Consider the following 20485-nt stretch of genomic DNA (forward strand, 5'->3'; position numbering starts at 1 on the left):
CTAGAGTCCATGGTACTTATTTAGAAAAGGAAAATTTTCAGTGAGGCACCTTCAGCTGGATTATCTGGAGGAATGGACAGTGAATGTAATCACGTGTATCCCTAAAATACAGACTGATATGGAGAAGACACAGAGAGAAGGTGCGAGCAGTGTAACTATGCAGAGAAATCATTTTGAGGCAGCCAATACTTAATTTTCATATTGTATGTTTTGCCTTACAAAAAGTCATGTATTTAGCTTTATGCATCTTTTTATTGCTTTTGCATGTGCATGTGTAGAATGTATTGAGAAGATTTGCTTCTTTATGACCTTGTTAAAGTTTCAACTCAATGAATGAATATCCCTTCTTGGTTGTTATTCTCCTCATTGTACCTCTGACATTCATACGTGTTATTGGGTTTAGCTATTATTTGTTTATTTTCAGTCCTCTCTATATTACATATGGTTGATAAAAAGATATAGGGTTTCTGATGCTGATTAAATTTTGGGAAATACTTTCTCCTACTATGAATAAAGCTGTTTGAATATTCTTTTCCACATCTCCTGGCATAAATCAGAGAATGTTTTACAGCTGGGGTGGAATTATTGACTATTGGGAGCATCTTTCCTCCTTTTGTAGTTCCCAGGAGTTTTCCTGAGCCGTTGGACCAATTTACCCACACATTGTATGTTCCAGCTATTCTACATCATCACCAAAACATTTTCATTCATCTGATGAGGGGCTGTGAAATATTTAATTCACTTACATTTCTCTTATTATGACGGGAAGCATTTTCACATATATGGGCCATTTATTTTCCCCTTTGTGTGAAATCCATGTCTGTCATATACAGTGTCTGTCATATATAGTATCTGTCATATTTACATGGAGATGTTTATAATTTTCTTATACATAAAGAGGTCGTTATTCAATTGACATAGCCATCTTTTTTGAGTTTATGCATAGGAAATCTATTCCTTATGTGAGTGGCTCAGTTTTAATGGACTTTATGTCCAATATTTGTGATGCATAATTATGCTGAGTTTTGAAACAGTTAATTTGTCAGTGTTTTCCCTGATGATTTTGTTCAATAGGCCTTCATGTTGAAATCCCTACTTAATGCATCCTGCAGGACAGATATGTTAGCCTTTTACATGAGAAATAAAGCTATGTGAAATTAATTTTTATATTTGGTGTGAGTTAGAAACCCAAATTTGTTTTATGTCTGAGAGATTTTTATTACAATGTCCATCCATTCACCATAATGTCAATCAGTAATAAGTATATTGCTCATCTATGCATTGGTATTTTTCTGGATGTTCTTTTCAGAACAGGTCTGATTGCTATCCTGCGCCAATATCGTATGTCTCAATTATTGTATCGCATCAGTCAGCTAAAACTAAATTTATTGTGGTAACAAATGAGTCCCATTTCCTATTTTAGTTTGAATCCCAATAGTATATTGTACCACAGGATAACCACTTTTATGACAATGTGATATTTACTGCAGCATTATTGACTACAAGACCCATAATTTTTATCTTTAGCCTGTAAGGTATTTGTGGATGCAACTATTATGAAATTGGGAAACATTGGTTGTGTAATTCTACAATGATAGTGAAATATCTGTTCATGCTTAGTCCATACTGATTACAGAGTACACACTAGGGTGTGCTCAGAGAATGATACCAACAGGATGGTAGAGGAAGAGGCATATTCCTGCAGTAGCACAAATTTGTTCCACCCATATATTCTTAGAGTCATCACGTTTCTCTACCTTGTTAAAAACTCATTAATTCTCAATCCTTCCCTTAGTTGACTTATTAACATTGATTCAGTTTATTATATATATTTTATTGAAGTATAGCTGATATACAATTTATATTGGTTTCAAGTAGAAAACACAGTGCATCAACAGTTACCCACAGTATTAAATTCTCACCCCAACTAGTACAGTTACTATCTGTCAACATAAAAAGATGTTGCAGAATCGATGGTATACTACAATCCCTGAGACCAACTTATATTATGATTGAGAATTTCCATGCTGTTTATCCCCTTCAATCTCTCTTTCTACCCACCCCAACCACTCCACCATGGTAACCAGCAGTCTCTTCTCTGTGTCTACTGCAATGAATCTACTACAATTTTTTTGTTTTTGTTTTAGATTCCAGAAATAAGTGAAATCATATGGTATTTGTCTTTCTCTGCCGGGCTTGTTTCACTTAGCGTAATACCCTCCAGAATCATCTATGTTGTTGCATACGGCAGGATTTCATTCTTTATTCATGGTGGAATAAAATTCAATTGTGTATATTAACCATGTTTTCCTTATGGAAATCATTTAGGAATGTATTCTCCCATATTATAGTTTACCTTTTGTTCTGTTGATGGTGTCCTTTGTTGTGCAGAAGCTTTTTAGTTTGATATATTCCTACTTGTTCACTTTGTATTTTGTTTCTCTTGCCTGAGGAAATGTGTCTGGAAAAATATTGCTCTATACTTTTGATCAAGACATGTTTTCCTTTGCTTTCTTCTAAGAGTTTTATGGTTAAATATCCTGCATTCAGGTCTTTGATCCATTTTAAGTTGACCTTTGTGTATGGAGTTAGACAGTAATCCAATTACATTCTCTTACATGTAGCTGTTTTCCCAACAACAATTATTGAAAGGCTATCTTTACACCACTGTATATTAATGGCTCCTTTATCGTATATTAATTGACCATATATGCATGCATTTATATCCGAGTTCTCTCTTTCTTTCCTGTTGGTAGATGGGTCTAATCTTGTGTCAGTACCATACTGTTTAATTAATGTTGCTTTGTCATTTAGCTTGAAGTCAGGGAGTATAATCGCCCCAGCTGTGTTCTACTATCTGAGGATTGCTTTGGCTATTTCTGTCTTTTTTGGTTGCATATGAATTTCAGAAGTATTGTCTCTGGTTCATTGAAAAGTGCTGTTACAATTTTGATAGGGATAGCACTGAATCTCTAAATTGCTTTGGGCAGGACGGTCATTTTGACAATATTAATTCTTCCTACCCACATGCATTGCTGATTCTTTAGCTGTGTGGCTTGCTTTTGCATAACCTTTATAGAGTTTTAGAAATGAACAGAACTGCTTAGTTTTGATATAGTTGACTTTTTCCATATTTTTCATAATACCTTGCTTGTGAAATCCCTAGTTACTTGAATCTGAAGAATTTGTAGTTTTGGCTACAAAATTCTCCATCTGCAATTCAGTTTTGTCTTTGATGTGAGGCAGGAATAAAGTTTATTTTTATGTCTCTGTACCTTTTAATAAATAGTCCATCCTGTTACCGTAATCCCACTTCACTTCTGTGATAAATAAACTGTGAATTTGCACACAGGGCATGTTAAAAGGCAAAATTCAGTTGAGGTCACTTGAACACCTAATTGGTTTATCAAGTAATTCATTGACAACATGCCATCCAGCAGGTAGAGAGATGGGAGGTTTTATAGGCATGAGTGCGGGGCAAGGAAGTTATTAGCAAAATAAAAAAAATATGGATTATTTCAGGCTAGGACATCTCTTTTGGGGGAAGGGACTACCAGGGTTTATTGTGCAGATTATCTCCCTAATGCTGGTAAGGAAATATCAGATCAACTGTTAAGAGGTCACGTTCTTGGAACAGGTTGAAACTGTAACTAAGTCTGGGCTTGCTGTCATGGGGAGCAAATAACTCCATTTGGGGTCTGCTGTTTCTTTTCTGTGACCAGCAGTATATAGCATAACTGAGCCACATCCTAGTTAAAATGACTTTGCACTGACAAAGCATGATATTTATATCTCAACATCCTAGGGAGCACTAAAGGATTTCCCTTTAGTGTTGTAATTCAGGTAGTTGGAAGTCTCCTTGGTCATGTTTGGGAGCGGAGACGGAGAGGTCTTTATCTACTAGTCGAAGACCATAGGCAGCCTGGTCAATTTCTTCTTACGTTTGCATTCCTTTTCTCTCCCTGATAACTTGATGGGGGATGTCTCTGTTCGTTACCTGTTCCCAGTGATGAGGAGGAAGGGGAACAAGGTGGACAACCAAACTGACTCTACAGGTGACACCTGCACTCTCCTGGTGTCCCTATTGGCATGTGAGATACATAGAGACGCAGAGTTGTACAGAATAGGAGCAAAAAATCCAGAATTTACAAACATTAACATGTTGCCATTCGAATTATCTTCCTAATGTCAAAATACAGAAAGAAGATAAATTCTTTATATTCTATTCAATTCCCCTCCTTCGCTTTTCACATCACCAGTCATGAATTTTGTTTCCAGGGTTTATTTTAAATTGTTCTCACATAAATATGTATATGTGTGTATGTATGTATCTATATAATGTGCATATATTATATACATGTATGTAAACAAATATATGTGCACATACACGCATATGAATTGGAATATACATACATGTATAATATATACGTGCCCATAAAAATGTCTAATTAATAGAGAAAATTATGTCATAAATGATACGTCACACAGTTAAATTTGATGACCCAGAGTGAAATGTACCAAGAGTGATGAATCACAAAATGTATTAAACAGCAGTTTTAAATGACCTTTTCAGCATATAAAGAACTGAAGCACAGAGTACGGATGTATTATGGACAGTATCATAAGGGAGGGTGGGGACACTTGAGTCCCCTGGGCCAGGATCCTCACCTGAACCTAAACTACCTGGTGCTGTCACTGGTCCCTGTCAGGCTCCTGCTCCCACACCCACAGACAATGAACTGCTTTGACTGAGTCACTATATAAGCTGCTCCGCCCAGTGCTCTGGATGCCCTGGATGGAGGCAGAGATGAAGGAGGACTGCAGACCTGCCGACTGTTTATTGCAGACGTGATTCTAGTGCTTGGAGTATCGCAGGGAGAATAAATCTGGGTGATAAACACTTTTTACCCCAAGAATATTCTATTGTTATTCCTCCTTCTCACTGAATCCATAGTGAACTTACCAAACCTGAAACACCTTGACAAGACAGGGAGGAAAACGATTTGCTTTACTCTCTTAGGTTCCCTGACCGGGTCTGAAAATTGAACTGACAAATATTACTAGGAAGGAAGCGTACACATTTATTTAACATATGTTTTACATGGCGTGGGGGCATTCACAGGAAATGGAGACCGGAAGAAACAGTTAGACATGAGTATCTGTGTGCTAGGTCTGATGAAGAGTGGGAAGTCGTGTGGAAGCACGAGAGGCCAGAGGGAATGGGGGGCACTGAGCAGGCCGCCTTTCTCGGAGCTCTTCTCTGTGCCCTTTGCCTTTGGACACAAGGATACTCGCTGCCTTTGCCGACCGGGAGGGCTCACCTGAAGGTTTTCTGACTTGCTCAGGGAAAACATGCGGGAGAATGTCCGAGTGAACTTCTTGCTTCTGATATTTTAAGAACCTCTTTGACTTAAAATTTTTGATATGCCAAGATGCCATATTTTGGGGTAGTGTTTCCTGAAGCCACCCACTTTCACATGAAATATACTGAAAATGCAGGGGGAAATAGCGCATATCAAGGTCAATGTAGTGGTTCCCTCTGGGAAGGGAAAAATTATCAAGAATGTGGAAAATAAAGTGGGAAGGGGGGGACTTCACATATACATGTGTTATTTTATTTCTTTATGAAAACTTAATGTAAGATGACAATGTATTTTTTATGGTGCCTGGTGACTCTTACTAGGAAACATTGCTTAAAACACCTTAACTGTATTTATAAATATTTATACCGCCATAGAGAAAGTATGTTTTCACACCTAAAACTGGACTTGGGTTTCTTGATGTGCACCCTCCAAGCCAACAGTGAAGCTGGTTCTGATTCCCCAGGGAGCCTTTTCTGGAATGTGGGGAGAAAGAAATTTCCTCTATTGCTCAAGGTTCTTCTGCTTGTTTAAGAATCAAATTGACAGGAGACAGAATAACAGGGGAAAAAACAAAGTTTAATTTCATATGTAGGAGTTCATAGCTACAAATGCCAAAGACAGTAAGGACCGTGGGTCTGTATGTCATTCTGAAGGAAGGAGAAGAGGGGACAGGTCTGAGATTACAAAGGAGAAGGGAGCCAATCACAGGAATATGAAAGAGTAAATATTTGGTAAACAAATGTTTGCTGGGCCACACAGAAATGATGGCACACAGAGAGGGAAGATACAGCCTAGCCACAGCCTTTCCTGTCTACCGCCCCTTATTCACATTAGAATGTAGTTACCTATGGGGATGGCTGTCCTACTAGAGTAGGTGCTCCATCTAAACTGTTTTTATGCACTAGTCAGGTGTCCATTTAATAATGTACGTAACTGTCAAATCACTATGTTGTACAGTATAATACTGTATATTAATGATACTTCAATAAAATATTTTATTTTTTTGAAAAATATTTTAATTAAATTGAGGGGAGAGGTCAAGTTTCTTTCTGAGTTTTTTGGGCCTTGATTGCTTTCAACTCTGAGACAATATGCAAGTCCCAGTGGCACATCTTGGGGCAGCCTGCTCTTGGCCCCTGCAGAAACAAAGATGCCTTTGTTTGTAACTATGAGAAGAACAAAAAATTAATTAGAGAATAGTGTGTGTGTACAGATGCAAGGCAAGTGAAGCCAGGTAAACACACACAGGTGGGTAAAAAGTAGTTGGTACGCAGCCATCCTGAATTCCTACTGTGTATAGATTTGGTCTGTAAGGGTTTGCACTGCTTTGGGATCAGAATGACACTAAATTGGCTTGGCTAATGAGGACTTGGGATATTGAGCCCCCAGGGAGACAGAGAGTCAGCCTGTGACCTCCTCACACAACAGCCCCACCGAGTCAGCAACCAACACACCTGAGGTTCCTCACAGGGATGCTCCTGCTTCATCATGAGCCAGTTCCTCTGTCAGGCTGTCTGCCCTTCCTGAGAACAGACCTCCCTCTTCCACATCCAGGGGCTGCATCGCACATCACTCCTCAGTGAAGCCAACCAGGTAACCCAAGTCCCTGAGTTAATGCACTGGAAATAAGGGCCGGTGTTCTACCAACATTCCTTCCCATGGAGGCAGTGAGGAGGGTTCATGCTTAAAATGATCAGATCCCAGTAGGCCATGGAGCTCCGGCCTCACTATCACCAGGAGAATGAAAGCCAGGGAGTACTGGACATCCCATATATGGGATTTACATATCCCATGGCACCAGTGCTCCCTGGCCTTCATTCTCCTGGTGTCCTAACCCCATTCTGTATGGTGCATTTCCTCCAGAGCCAAAATCTGCCCCTTCTCAGATAGGATTTCTGTTAAATTTTCTGATATTTACTTCAGTTCTTGGGGTGGTAACATGGAAATGCTTTGCTGATATTTACCTTTGATTCTCTTTCCTGGTTCTTTATAACATGATTGTGTAGAACACCTGTTGTATTGTCCCTATAGCCAATCTGGGGAATAAGAGGGTGGCCCAAGAAACTGGGATTTCTAGTCCCTTCCTAGTCTCACCTGTTCTTTAAAAAACTACCAAATATTTCAAGTAAAAGCAGCAGAAACACTGTTATTTCTTATTTGTTTCCTTTTCTTTTCTTTTTTATAACTTAGTACATTAGCAACACAAAGAAAAGATATTGTGATTTTTATAAGGCATATGCCCACCCCTCACTCATATCAGTTCAGAATGAATGAATGCTGACATTGTATTGTATTGCCTTTAAGTTTTTATATAAAATAACACAATAATATGCCTACAAAAGTGCCCCTATTGAATTACCCTCTCTTTTCCCTCCTCCACTTCTAGAGCCATACTACCTTGAACACAATGGTTTCCCTTATGCATGACTTTGGACTGTATCTCCATTCATAATTATATATATATAGAGAGGAAGTAAGCATAATTCCTATTAGGACATGGAGAAATAAATTATGATGTAACTGTATAGTAAGATAATTCCTGAGGTATTTTTATTTCAATTTTTTTTCCTTTTTCTTTTTTTAAGATTTATATATGATAAAAAAGATTATGGTCTTGTTTTATATTAATGCAGCTTGGACTAAATATCAAATTAATCAAAAAATAAATTACATGAGAGAGCCAACTGTAAATGACATATACGGTGTGGTTATATTCACAAAGATGTTTGAAAATTCAAAACAGTGCAATTTTTTGTGTTATCATAATATTAAATATAGTAAAAAGTGCAGAGGAATCCTCTATATCAAGTTAGTGTCATGTTTCCTTGTGGAAGTAAAAGAATCAAGATTGTATAAATACATGATACAGGGACTTCAAATATATTTGTATTAAATATTGTAATAAAAACACCTAGTAATGCTGATATAAGTGAATTTGATAATGTTTACTGGCTGGAACCAAGATCTCCACTGGTGTATTTGTAATTTTCTTTCACTTGAATGATTCATAGTAAAAATAAATGCATGTGTTTAGGATCAAGAAATATTTTAAAATTTCTCATGCTGTAGGATTTCTGTCATATGTGTTTTTTCTCCTGTAGGTTTTTGTTATTTGTGTTCATTCAAATATCTAATTATTTTTGTTATTTAATTCATTTAAATTGCTGTGTATTTCATCCCCTGTTCTTGCCAGATGAATAATAACATCACCGATGTCACCTTCATTCCTTTCTTACATGATAAAGGTTCCCAACTCGAATCTCAGCTTTTAATCTCTTCCCTGAAATTTGCTATTGTCACAGTTGGGATGTTCTTTTTGATTGTTTTTCTTCCACTTGCCGAGCCCATTGCTTTCTTTTGATGAGTGAAACATTCCTGGGGCTGCTGTTCATGGCAGAAAAAATAGAACCATGACAGGAAATGTCAGGATGGGGGTGCCCTGTGCTGACTGCCAGGCTGGAAGTGTTTCTATTCATCGTCATCATTGCAACATCCCCATAAGGTCTGATGAGGGTTCCCGTTACACAAGTGAGGACACGAGGCCTCTGCAGAGACAATGTTCCCACTTCACAAAGCAAGTGCTGGTCTGAGCTGAAATCACTGTTTGAGTTCACGTAATCCTCCAAATGATAAGGGCTGTCGCGGCCACTGCAGGCTCCCCAGGAGAGCGAGGACCACGGCTTCACAGAGACCATCCTGTAGGTCACTCGATTAGCTTGTAAGTGGCATGTATTTCTGCATTATCTTGTCTCGGTATTCTTTGGACCAACAGATTGTTCTTATTTTCCTATATGCCAATACAGTTCATTCTTTCTCACATTTAACTGTTTTTCTTAATGATATGACACTGTCACCTTAGGGGAAGACATCCTCTCAGGATGAGGCAGAGCATCTCCCCGACACAGTGTCTGCTTCCTGTAGAATGAACCACTACGGCCGATGAGGACCGTTTCAACCGGGGCGTCTTATGAGCTTCAGGCTGATGGGCAGCATTTCTTCTCTTTGCCAGGAGCTGACCATATGCTTGGATGGATGCCTGGACCTGCTACATGCTACTTCATGGGTAGAGGTAGACATACATGGCAGGAGCTGGAAAAGAGTTTGGACATTGCTCAGAATTAAAATGTCAAAAATGTTAAATGAAATTGTGAAATCTGTATGATTATAAAGGCTGGTTCTGTGTCATCAGGGGCATTAAGAGAGACTGTTCAAGAGAGTCGACTCAGCAGACATGTGGTCTAGACTGAGACCCAGTCTTTGCCGTGCACTGACTGTACTTCCTGTCCATGACCAAGCCTCTACTTACCCAAGTGTCCTCATGGGTAAATGGGATCATAGCATGTAAAATGCATCTGTAATGTGACCAGTCCTTTAGGTGATTCTGAAAAAGGCCAAATATTGGGGACCATTGTTCTAGATGCAGATTTTGTAACATTATTCTTGTCCTTCTGTTTGTTTGAAGGCATGGGATATTTCTAAAGGAAATGCCATGTCTTATTCTTGGTGTCAGTCTCAGCAGTTGGCACAATGTGTAAAATGGATTTGGTGATCTCTAAAATTTTGGGTCAGTAATGGGAAGACAGGAAAGAAATAGTGTGAGAGATGGTGATGGAGAGAGAAATTAGCAGAGGGACAGATCTGAATATTCATCTGGGTTCACAATATACATAGAGGGTACTGTTTCTATTTATTGAAGCACTGATTCTCAAATATCAGCATGTTTGAAATTCATCTGGAGGGCTTGTTGAAACATACATTTCTGGTCCTCACCCCTGAGTTTATACACAGTAAGGCTTCAGTAGTACCAAAAATTTTCATTTCTAACAAGTTCCCCATTGATGTTGCTGCTATTAGACCAGGAGCTATTTTTTTCACTGTCCCTTTTATATCAGATTCATCAAGAACATGAATCACACAGATGTTCCAGAATTCCTCCTCCTGGGATTGACAGACAATCCAGAACTGCAACCCTTCCTCCTTGGGCTGTTCCTGTCCATGTACCTGATCACTGTCTTGGGGAACCTGCTCATCATCCTGGCCGTCAGCTCTGACCCCCATCTCCACACCCCCATGTACTCCTTCCTCTGCCTCCTGTCCCTGGCTGACATCTGTATAAGCACAACCACCACCCCCAAGATGCTGGTGAACATCCAGGCACAGAATCAGCACATTAGCTACACTGACTGCATTGCACAGATTGGTTTTGTCCTAATTTTTGTTGGTTTTGAAAACTGTCTCCTTGCAGCAATGGCCTATGACCGCTATGTGGCCATCTGCCATCCACTGAGGTACACGGTCATCATGACCCCCCGACTCTGTGTCCTCCTGATTCTGCTCTCTCTGCTCCTCAGCATGACGGATGCCCTGCTCCACAGTCTGATGGTGCTGAGGCTGTCCTTCTGCACAAACAGGGAAATCCCCCACTTCTTCTGTGAACTTGCTCAGGTCATCAAGCTGGCCTGCTCTGATACCCTCATCAATGATTTCCTGATATATTCTTTAGGCAGCCTATTTGGGGGTGTTCCTGTATCTGGGATCATTTTCTCTTATACTCAAATTCTCTCTTCCATTTTGAGAATGCCCTCAGTGGAGGGTAAGCGTAAAGCCTTTTCCACCTGTGGGTCTCATCTCTCAGTTGTCTCCTTATTCTATGTGACAGGTTTTGGGGTGTACATTAGCTCTGTAGTTACTGACTCTTCCAGGAAGGCTGCTGTGGCCTCAATGATGTACATTGTGGTTCCCCAGATGATGAATCCCTTCATCTACAGCCTGAGGAACAGGGACATGAAGGGGGCCTTGAGGAAAATAATTACTAGGATACATCTGTCTTTAATGGGGTCACCTGCTTTAGGCTTGTTTTTCTTGAATGAGTCAAAGTGACAGGATTCTTTAGTGAGCAACATGCCTGTTTTCCACCACCATGTGGCTCTAAGATGATAAGATCACATGATGGCCATGTGCGTGTCAACATGGGCTTGAAATGTGATGATACTTTTTGTCCAGCTGCAGGATGTTGGAGAATGACTTCGGTTTTCTAAACTCAGTTTCTTTGCCCAGGGTCCATAGAAGCAAAGCTGAATCAGGGGTTCTAATTTTAGTGACATTTTTGTAGATTACCTCCCAGACAAGGAGCATTGTAGAAGGTGGGTAGGATCAGGAAAGCTTTGAAGCAAGGCTGTGGTAATTTCTAGAGACTAGCTTTTGTCTGATCTGTGGTTACAACCATGCCGGGTGCATCCCTGTGCAGTGGGGCAAGTCATCAAGCCTTTCTAACCCCAATTTAGTCCTCAGACTAGTCGTTTGTAAAACATACCCTCCCAAGGCTACTTAAGCCTCCACTACACTAATTTTAATTAACTATAAGGTTGATTTAATTAGATTTTCCTGGTGGTTTGAAATGATTGTGTGATATTTGAGATTCATCAGTGGGAAGCAGATGTAGGTGTCATTCATGGACATAATGCCCAGAGGCAGAAACCTGATTGTCCTTCCCTCGGTCACTTGATACTAGACCTGTCCACAGAGTCAACAGAATACATATGTGCCATGCGTAGGCTGGTGGTCTTCAAAATGTATGGCCACATCCCAATTCTCCTTAATATGATTTAATATAAATATCATATAAATATTAATTTGTCTCATCAGGGTGAATGGTACTTATTTAGAAAATCGAGTCATTTCAGTGGAAGACATTCAGCTGGATTTTCAGGGGGGACAGACAGTAAACGTAATCACACATATCCTTATAATATAGACAGATATGCAGCCAGACCCAGAGAAAAGCCAGGAGAAATGTAACCGTGCAGAGAAACTGGGTTGATGCAACCAACATTTAATCGCCGGTATTGTAGAGTTTTGCCCTACAATAATATCATTTTTATAACTTTTTACTTATTTTATTGCTTTTGCATGTATATATATACAATGTGTTACAAAGGTTTAATTCTTTTTGTCCTAATTAAAGTTTCAACTTAATGAATGAATATCACTTCTTGGTTGTTATGCTCCTCATTGCAGTTTTGAGAATTCAATCATGTTGCTGGGTTTAGCAGATATTTGTTCATTTTCAATGCTCTCTATGAACATTATATATGGTTACAATGCAAAAGACAGGTTTTATGGTGTTGATGAATATTTGGCAGATAGTTTTACCTCTTATGAATAAAGTTGTCTGAATAGTCTCTTCTGTGTCTCCTGGCATACATCAGAGATGGTTTTACAGCTGGAATGGGATTATTGGCTACTGGGATGTATCTTTCCTCCTTTTGCAGCTTCAAGGAGCGTTGCTGAGCATTGGGACCAAGTTACCCTCACATCATATGGTCCTGCTATTCTACATCATCACCAGAACATTTTCATTCACTCTGATAAAGGGCTGTATAATATCATTTAATTAATTTATATTTCTGTTATTTTTAGAGTAAGCATTTTCATAACTTATGGGCCACTTATTTTCCCCCTTGTGTGAAAGCCATGCCTATGATATTTCCATTGAAATCTGTGTCTATGATATTTACACAGTTGTTTATCTCTTTCTTATTAATTCATGTGATCTTTATTCAATTGCTTAGCCATCCTTTAGGAGTTTATGCAGTGCAAATCTATTCATTAGGTGAGGGCTCATTTTCCATGTCCTTTATCTACAATGTTTGTAATGCATTATTGTGATGAATTTTGAAATAGTTTTATATGTCAACATTGTCCCTCATGATTGGTGCTCAGTAGGTCTTGATGTTGAAACCCCTACTTACTTCAGTCTAAAGGACTGGTACTTTGCCTTTTCCATTTGAGACATGAAGGTCAAATTAATTTTTATTTTTGATGTGAGATAGGAATCCAAATTTGTTTTTACATTTGAGAGCTTTTTATTGAACTGCCCATCCATTCACTATAATGCCAGTTGGTAATAAGTACACCTCTCATGTATGCATTTATAATTTTCCAGATACTGTTTCAGAACAATAGGCCAGCTTCTCTGCACCAATATGCTATGTCTTAATTATTGTGTCACATCAGTCAGCTAAAACTAAATTTATTGCATTAACAAACAAGTCCCTTTTTTATTTTTGGTCATAATCACAATGGCACATTGCTCCACAGGTTGCCCACTTTGATAATAATTGCAACATTATTGATTACAAACCCTGTAATTTTTATTTATAACCCATAAGTTTTAAAATATTGATATGTAGCTTGAAGCTACTAGCATGAAATTGAGAAATATCAGTAATGGAATTCTAAAAGGGAGTGAAATAACTGTTCATATTAGTCCACACTGATTACAGAGTATATATTAGAATCTGCTCGGAGTGATACTCATCAATGTGGTAGAACAGTAGGCCCTTTCTCTTACCTCCCCATAGTAACAATAATTGGACCACCACTTAAAGAGTCATAAAGTTTGTCTACCTTGCAAAGTTCTCATTGTTTAATTCTCAATCCTTCCCCTAATAGAGTTATGAGCAAAATGGATTCAGTGTATTATTTTTATTGAAGTATAGCTGATATACAATCTTGTATTGGTTTCAAATAGAAAACACTGTAGTTTAAGAGTTACCCACATTATTAAATCCTCACACCAACTAGAAGACTTACCACCTGTCAACATAGGAAGACGTTTCAGAATGTTTAGCTATACTACCCATGCTATGCTACCATCCCTGTGACCAACTTATATTTTGATTAAGAATTTTTGTGTCCCTTTATCCCCTTCACTCTCTCCACTCAACCCCTCTCCCCTATGGTAACCACCAGTTACTTTCACCTGTATCTGCTGCTGTTATGTTCTTTTTGTTTTATTTTATTTTTAGATTCCAAAAATAAGTGATTTCATATGGTATTTGTCTTTCTCCACCTCATTTATTACACTTATCATAATACCCTCTAGATCCACTCATATTTTTGCAAATTACAGGATTTCTTTCTTTTTTATGGCTGCTTAATATTCCATTTTGTATATGTACCCTATCCTCTTTATGCATTCATCTATTGATGGACACTTTGATTGCTTCCATATCTTCACTATTGTAAACAATACGGCAGTAAACATAGGGGTGCATATATCTTTGAATCAAAGATTTTGTTTTCTTCAGGTAATTTTATAGAGGTGGAAATACTGGGTCATATGGAACTTCTCTTTTTAGCTCTTTTAGGAAGCATCACACTGCTTTTCACAGGGGCTCTACCAATTGAGATTAGTGATGTGGAGCACATATTCATATGCTTGTGGGCCATTTATATTTCTGCTTTGGAAGAATGTCTGATTCAGTTCATTTCTTACTAAGATACTTTTCTTTATCTTCTTTAAGCATCACATTATTTTGGATTTATTCTTCTGTCACTGGCTACTATTTCTCTGTCTCCTACAATCATAATCCTCATCTCCCCAGCCTCCCCCCACAGGAGGGACATTTGAATCAGCATTCAGTCTCCTCTGTAGCTAACATCACTTCTTTACAATAGCATCCAGATTCATGGTCTGTATGCCATCAACCCACTAAAGGCTCCCAAACTTATGTCTCCATAAAGCTCCTATACCTTGATTTCCAGAAGTGTATATTCATCTGTCCACTGACATCCCCACATAGATGCCACACAGGCATTTTGAACCCAAATCCTGATATTGATCTACAAATAGAATATGCTCACAGTTTTTCCCATCATCATTGATGGCAACTCCAATTCTTCTGCTGTTGAGTACTTTTCTCTCACTGGCACCAACCTTGATCCCTTCTTTCTCTTATAAACTGAGCCAAATTTTCCAGAGAACCCTGTTGTTTATATGTCAAAATATATCCAAATCCAGCTGAATCTTATATCTCCACCATTCACACCTTGATTGAAGCCACTAGAAATTTAGAATTGTTCAAAAGCCACCTCACCTGGGCTACCATTTGTCTGCTGTGTCATCACTAGAATGTTGATAAAATCTGTCTGACATTAGTTCTTTGATATCCTCTTTAATGTTTTTTTCCTCTTATCTGTTTCAGCCCATGCTGGTCCTCTTATGTTCTGATTATTCTCTTGTTGGTTTTCTGTTTCAGGATTATTTCTCTTGCTAGCTGTTAACCTTTTGGTTAACAGATTTTACCTGAATGAACAAGTTTTCTCCTCTCATGTGCTCATGCTTCCTTGTCTTCCAAGTTCACAGTTACACTCACCAATTCCCAGTTCTCTACTCCTGAATTCAGTTTACTGACGCTTGTTTGCTCAGTGACATTGAGAATACCACAGATTCAGCTGTTAGATTACTTCAGTTTTTCCTGAAGTTTTTTTTTAATATTGTATATCAGTCCATAGTCATGGTTCTACTCATACCCGTAATTGTGTGTTCATCCTTTTTGTCACAAATAAGGAACTTCCACTTCTGTCTTCGACATCAGGCATTTAGTCTTTTTAAAGGGTATTTCATTCTCATTAGCTGAAAGGGTGTCTTCATAGAGATAGAAGTAAATCTGTAGAGCTCCGTGGCCCCAGGCCATCTACCACTTGTGTTTCAGTTCTTTTGCTTGTACATGGAAACTTTTTACATATAGTTTGGTTATATCTTTGCCTTTTTTATCTATTAGTCATGGATTTGAAGTGTATGAGATTAAGACGGGAATGACACAAACACACCATTTTGCCAAAAATTTACTTCCAGTAATATATCTGGAAAAATAGAGATTAAGAAAGCTCATATAGAAATAGATAAAATGTAAAGTAAACTTATGAACAAATGAAAGTGCTGAAGTCCTTAAAGAAAAATGTTTTTTTTATTTTGCTATTGTTAATGTGAAATTACATGGACAATATGATAGTTACCAGACTCCCCCTGTTATCAAGTCCCCACCACATACCCCATTACAGTCACTGTCCATCAGCATAGTAAGATGCTATAGAATCATTACTTGTCTTCTCTGTGTTATACTGCCTGCCCCATATTCCCCCACCCCCACCATTACATTATGTATTCTAATTGTAATACCCCTTATTCCCCCTTATCCCTCCCTTCCCACCCATCTTCCCAAGTTCCTTTCCCTTTGGTAACTGTTAGTCCATTCTTGAGTTCTGTGAGTTTTCTGCTGTTTTGTTCCTTCAGTTTTTTCTTTGTTCATATACTCCACAGAGGAGTGAAATCATTTGATACTTGTGTTTTTCCACCTGACTCATTTCACTGAGCATAATGCCCTCTAGCTCCATCCATGTTGTTGTAAATAGTAGGATTTGTTTTCTTCTTATGGCTGAATAATATTCCATTGTGTATACGTAACACATCTTCTTTATCCATTCATCTAGTGATGGACACTTAGGTTGCTTCCATTTCTTGGCTATTGTAAATAGTGCTGCAATAAACATAGGGGTGCATCTATCTTTTTCAAACTGGGATGCTGCATTCTTAGGGTAAATTCCTAGGAGTGGAATTCCTGGGTCAAATGTTATTTCCATTCTGAGTTTTTTGAGGAACCTCCATACTGCTTTCCACAATGGTTGAACTAATTTACATTCCCACCAGCAGTGTAGGAGGGTTCTCCTTTTTCCACATCCTTACTAAATTTGTTGTTGTTTGTCTTTTAGATGGCGGCCATCCCAACTGTTGTGAGGTGATATCTCATTGTGGTTTTAATTTGCATTTCTCTGATGATTAGCGATGTGGAGCATCTTTTCATGTGCCTATTGGCCATCTGAATTTCTTCTTTGAAGAAGTGTCTGTTCAGCTCCTCTTCCCATTTTTTAATTTGCTTATTTGCCTTTCATTTGTTGAGGTGCATGAGCTCTTTATATAATTTGGATGTCAACCCCTTTTTGGACATGTCATTTATGAATATATTCTCCCATACAGTAGGATGTCTTTTTGTTCTATTGATGCTGTCCTTTGCTCTACAGAAGCTTTTTAGTTTGATATAGTTACACTTGTTCATTTTTGCATTTGTTTCCCTTGCCTGGGGATACATGTTCATCAAGTTGCTCATATTTATGTCCAAGGTTTTTGCCTATGTTTTTTTCTAAGAGTTTTGTGGTTTCATGACTTACATTCAGGTCTTTGATCCATTTTGAATTTATTTTTGTGTAGGGGGTTAAACAATAATCCAGTTTCATTCTCTTACAGATAGCTGTGCAGTTTTGCCAACACCATCTGTTGAAGAGGCTGTCATTTCCCCATTCATGGCTCCTTTATCGTATATTAACTGACCATATATGGTTGGGTTTATATCTGGGCTCTCTAGTCTGTTCCATTGATCTATGGGTCTGTTCATGTGCCAGTACCAAATTGTCTTGATTCCTGGGCTTTGTAGCAGAGCTTGTAGTCAGGGAGCGTAATTCCACCTACTTTATTCTTCCTTCTCAAGATTTCTTTGGCTAATCGGGGTCTTTTGCAGTTCCATATGAATTTTAGAACTATTTGCTCTAGTTCATTGAAGAATGCTATTGATATTTTGATAGGGATTGCATTGAATCTGTAGATTGCTTTAGGCAGGATGGCCATTTTGACAATAATAATTCTTCCTATCTATGAGCATAGGACGTTTCCATTTACTAATATCTTTATAATTTCTATCATGAGTGTCTTGTAGTTTTCAGAGTGTAAGTCTTTCACTTCCTTGGTTAGGTTTATTCCTAGGTATTTTATTCTTTTTTATGCAATTGTGAATGGAATTGTTTTCCTGATTTCTCTTTCTGCTAGTTTATTGTTATTGTATGGGAATGAAACAGATTTCTGTGTATTAATTTTGTATCCTGCAACTTTACTGAATTCAGATATTAGATCTAGTAGCTTTGGAGTAGATTCTTTAGGGTTTTTTATGTGCAATATCATGTCATCTGCAAACAGGGATGGTTTGACTTCTTCCTTACTAATCTGGATGCCTTTTATTTCTTTGTGTTGTCTGATTGCCAGGGCTAAGACTTCTAGAACTATGCTGAACAAAAGTGGGGAGAGAGGGCATCCTTGTCTTGTTCTGATCTTAAAGGAAAAACTTTCAGCTTCTCATTGTTAAGTATAATGTTGGCTGTGGGTTTGCCATATATGGCCTTCATTATGTTGAGGTACTTCCCTTCTATATTCATTTTGTTGAGAGTTTTTATCATGAATGGATGTTGAATTTTGTTGAATGTTTTTTCAGCATCTATGAAGATGATCATGTGGTTTTTGTCCTCTTTTTGTTGATGTAGTCAATGATGTTGATGAATTTTCTAATGTTGTACCATCCTTTCATCCCTGGGATGAATCCCACTTGATCATGATGGATGATCTTTTTAATATATTTTCGAATTTGGCTTCCTAATATTTTGTTGAGTATTTTTGCATTTATGTTCATCAGGGATATTGGTTTGCAATTTTCTTTTCTTGTGGTGTCTTTCCCTTTTTTTGATATTAGAATATTAGAGTGAGTTGGCCTCATAGAATGAGTTTGGGAGTATTACCTCCTCTTCTACTCTTGGAAAAATTTAAGGTGGATGAGTATTAGATCTTCGCTAAATGTTTGATAAAATTCAGCAGTGAAACCATCTGGTATGGGGGTTTTGTTCTTAGGTAATTTTTTGATTACCAATTCAGTTTCTTTGCTGATAATTGATCTATTAAGATTTTCTTTTTCTTTCTGGGTCAGGCTGGTTAGGTTGTATTTTTTTAGAAAGTTGTCTATTTCTTCTAGGTTATCCAGTTTGTTATCATATAATTTTTCATAGAATTCTCTAATAGTTCTTTGTATTTCTGTGGTGTCCGTAGTGATTTTTCCTTTCTCATTTCTGATTCTGTTTATGTGTGTAGACTCTCTTTTTTTCTTGATAAGTCTGGCTAGGGGTTTATCTATTTTGTTAATTTTCTTGAAGAACCAGCTCCTAATTTCATTTATTCTTTCTATTGTTTTATTCTTCTCAATTTTATTTATTTCTGCTTTAATCTTTATTATGTCCCTCCTTCTACTGACTTTGGGGCTCACTTGTTCTTCCTTTTCTAGTTTCATTAATTGTGAGTTTAGACTGTTCATTTGGGATTGTTCTTCTTTCCCGAGGTAGGTCTGTATTGCAATATATTTCCCTCTTAGCACAGCCTTTGCTGCATCTCACAGATTTTACAGTGTTGAATTATTGTTGTCATTTGTCTCCATATATTGCTTGGTCTCTGTTTTTAGTGGTCATTGATCCATTGATTATTTTGGAGCATGTTATTAAGCTTCCATGTGTTTGTGAGCTTTTCATTTTCTTTGAATAATTTATTTCTAGTTTCATACTTTTGTGAACTGAGATGCTGGGTGGTACCATTTCAATCTTTTCAAATTTAGTGAGGCTCTTTTTTTGGCTTAATATATGATCTATTCTTGAAAATGTTCCATGTGCACTTGAGAAGAATGTGTATCTTGTTGCTTTTGGATGGAGTGTTTTGGAAGTCTGTTAGGTCCATCTGTTTTAATACATCATTCAGTGCCTCTGTCTTCTTACTTATTTTCTGTCTGGTTGATCTGTCCTTTGGAGTGAGTGGTGTGTTGAAGTCTTCTAAAATGAATGCATTGCATTCTCTTTCCCCCTAGAATTCTGTTAGTATTTGTTTCACATATGTAGGTGCTCCTGTGTTGGGTGCATAGATATTTATAATGGTTATATCCTCTTGTTGGACTGACCCCTTTAGAATTATGTAATGTCCTTTGTCTCTTGTGACTCTTTTTGTTTAGAAGTCTACTTTGATACAAGTATTGCAACTCCTGCTTTTTTCTCCATATTACTTGCATGAAATATATTTTTCCATCCCTTTCTTTCAGTCTATGTATGTCTTTGGGTTTGAAGTGAGTCTCTTGTAGGCAACATATAGGTGGGTCTTTTTTTTTTATCCATTCAGTGACTCTACATCTTTTGATTGGTGCACTCAGACCATTTACATTTAGTGTGATTATCGATAGGTATGTACTTATTGCCATTGCAGGCTTTAGATTTGTGGCTACCAAAGGTTCAAGGGTAATTCCCTTACAATCTAAGAGTCTAATTTAATTCACCTCATATGCTATTATAAATACAACCTACAGATTCTTTTTTTCCCTCCTTTTTCTTCTTTGTATGTTATGTACCATATTCTGTACTCTTTGTCTATCCCTTGGGTGAAATCTATTTAGTCTTAGGAATAGTTCCATTTATAGGAGTACCTCCAA

At 37.8% G+C, this 20485-nt stretch overlaps 1 protein-coding gene across 1 annotated transcript; it reads left to right on the forward strand.

The window, feature by feature from the left end:
• The first annotated feature begins 8791 nt into the window (after window positions 1–8791).
• LOC108389233 (olfactory receptor 7G2-like) lies at window positions 8792–11243 on the forward strand. Its single transcript, XM_073219478.1, has 3 exons — window positions 8792–8891; window positions 8998–9061; window positions 10256–11243. Exons 1-3 carry the CDS (start codon window positions 8792–8794, stop codon window positions 11241–11243), a joined length of 1152 nt encoding a protein of 383 aa, XP_073075579.1.
• Window positions 11244–20485: the final 9242 nt, after the last annotated feature.

This window comes from Manis javanica, chromosome 13 (assembly GCF_040802235.1).
Source record: "Manis javanica isolate MJ-LG chromosome 13, MJ_LKY, whole genome shotgun sequence".
Classification (NCBI taxonomy): Eukaryota; Metazoa; Chordata; class Mammalia; order Pholidota; family Manidae; genus Manis; species Manis javanica.

Bases quoted from the DNA above. Each gene is read 5' to 3' on its own strand.
- LOC108389233 (XM_073219478.1), top strand. From the start codon at position 8,792: ATGGGGGTGCCCTGTGCTGACTGCCAGGCTGGAAGTGTTTCTATTCAT. The intron at 8,892-8,997 runs GTGAGGACACGA...CCAAATGATAAG, and splicing joins TGAGGGTTCCCGTTACACAA to GGCTGTCGCGGCCACTGCAG. The intron at 9,062-10,255 runs GTAGGTCACTCG...CTTTTATATCAG, and splicing joins GGCTTCACAGAGACCATCCT to ATTCATCAAGAACATGAATC.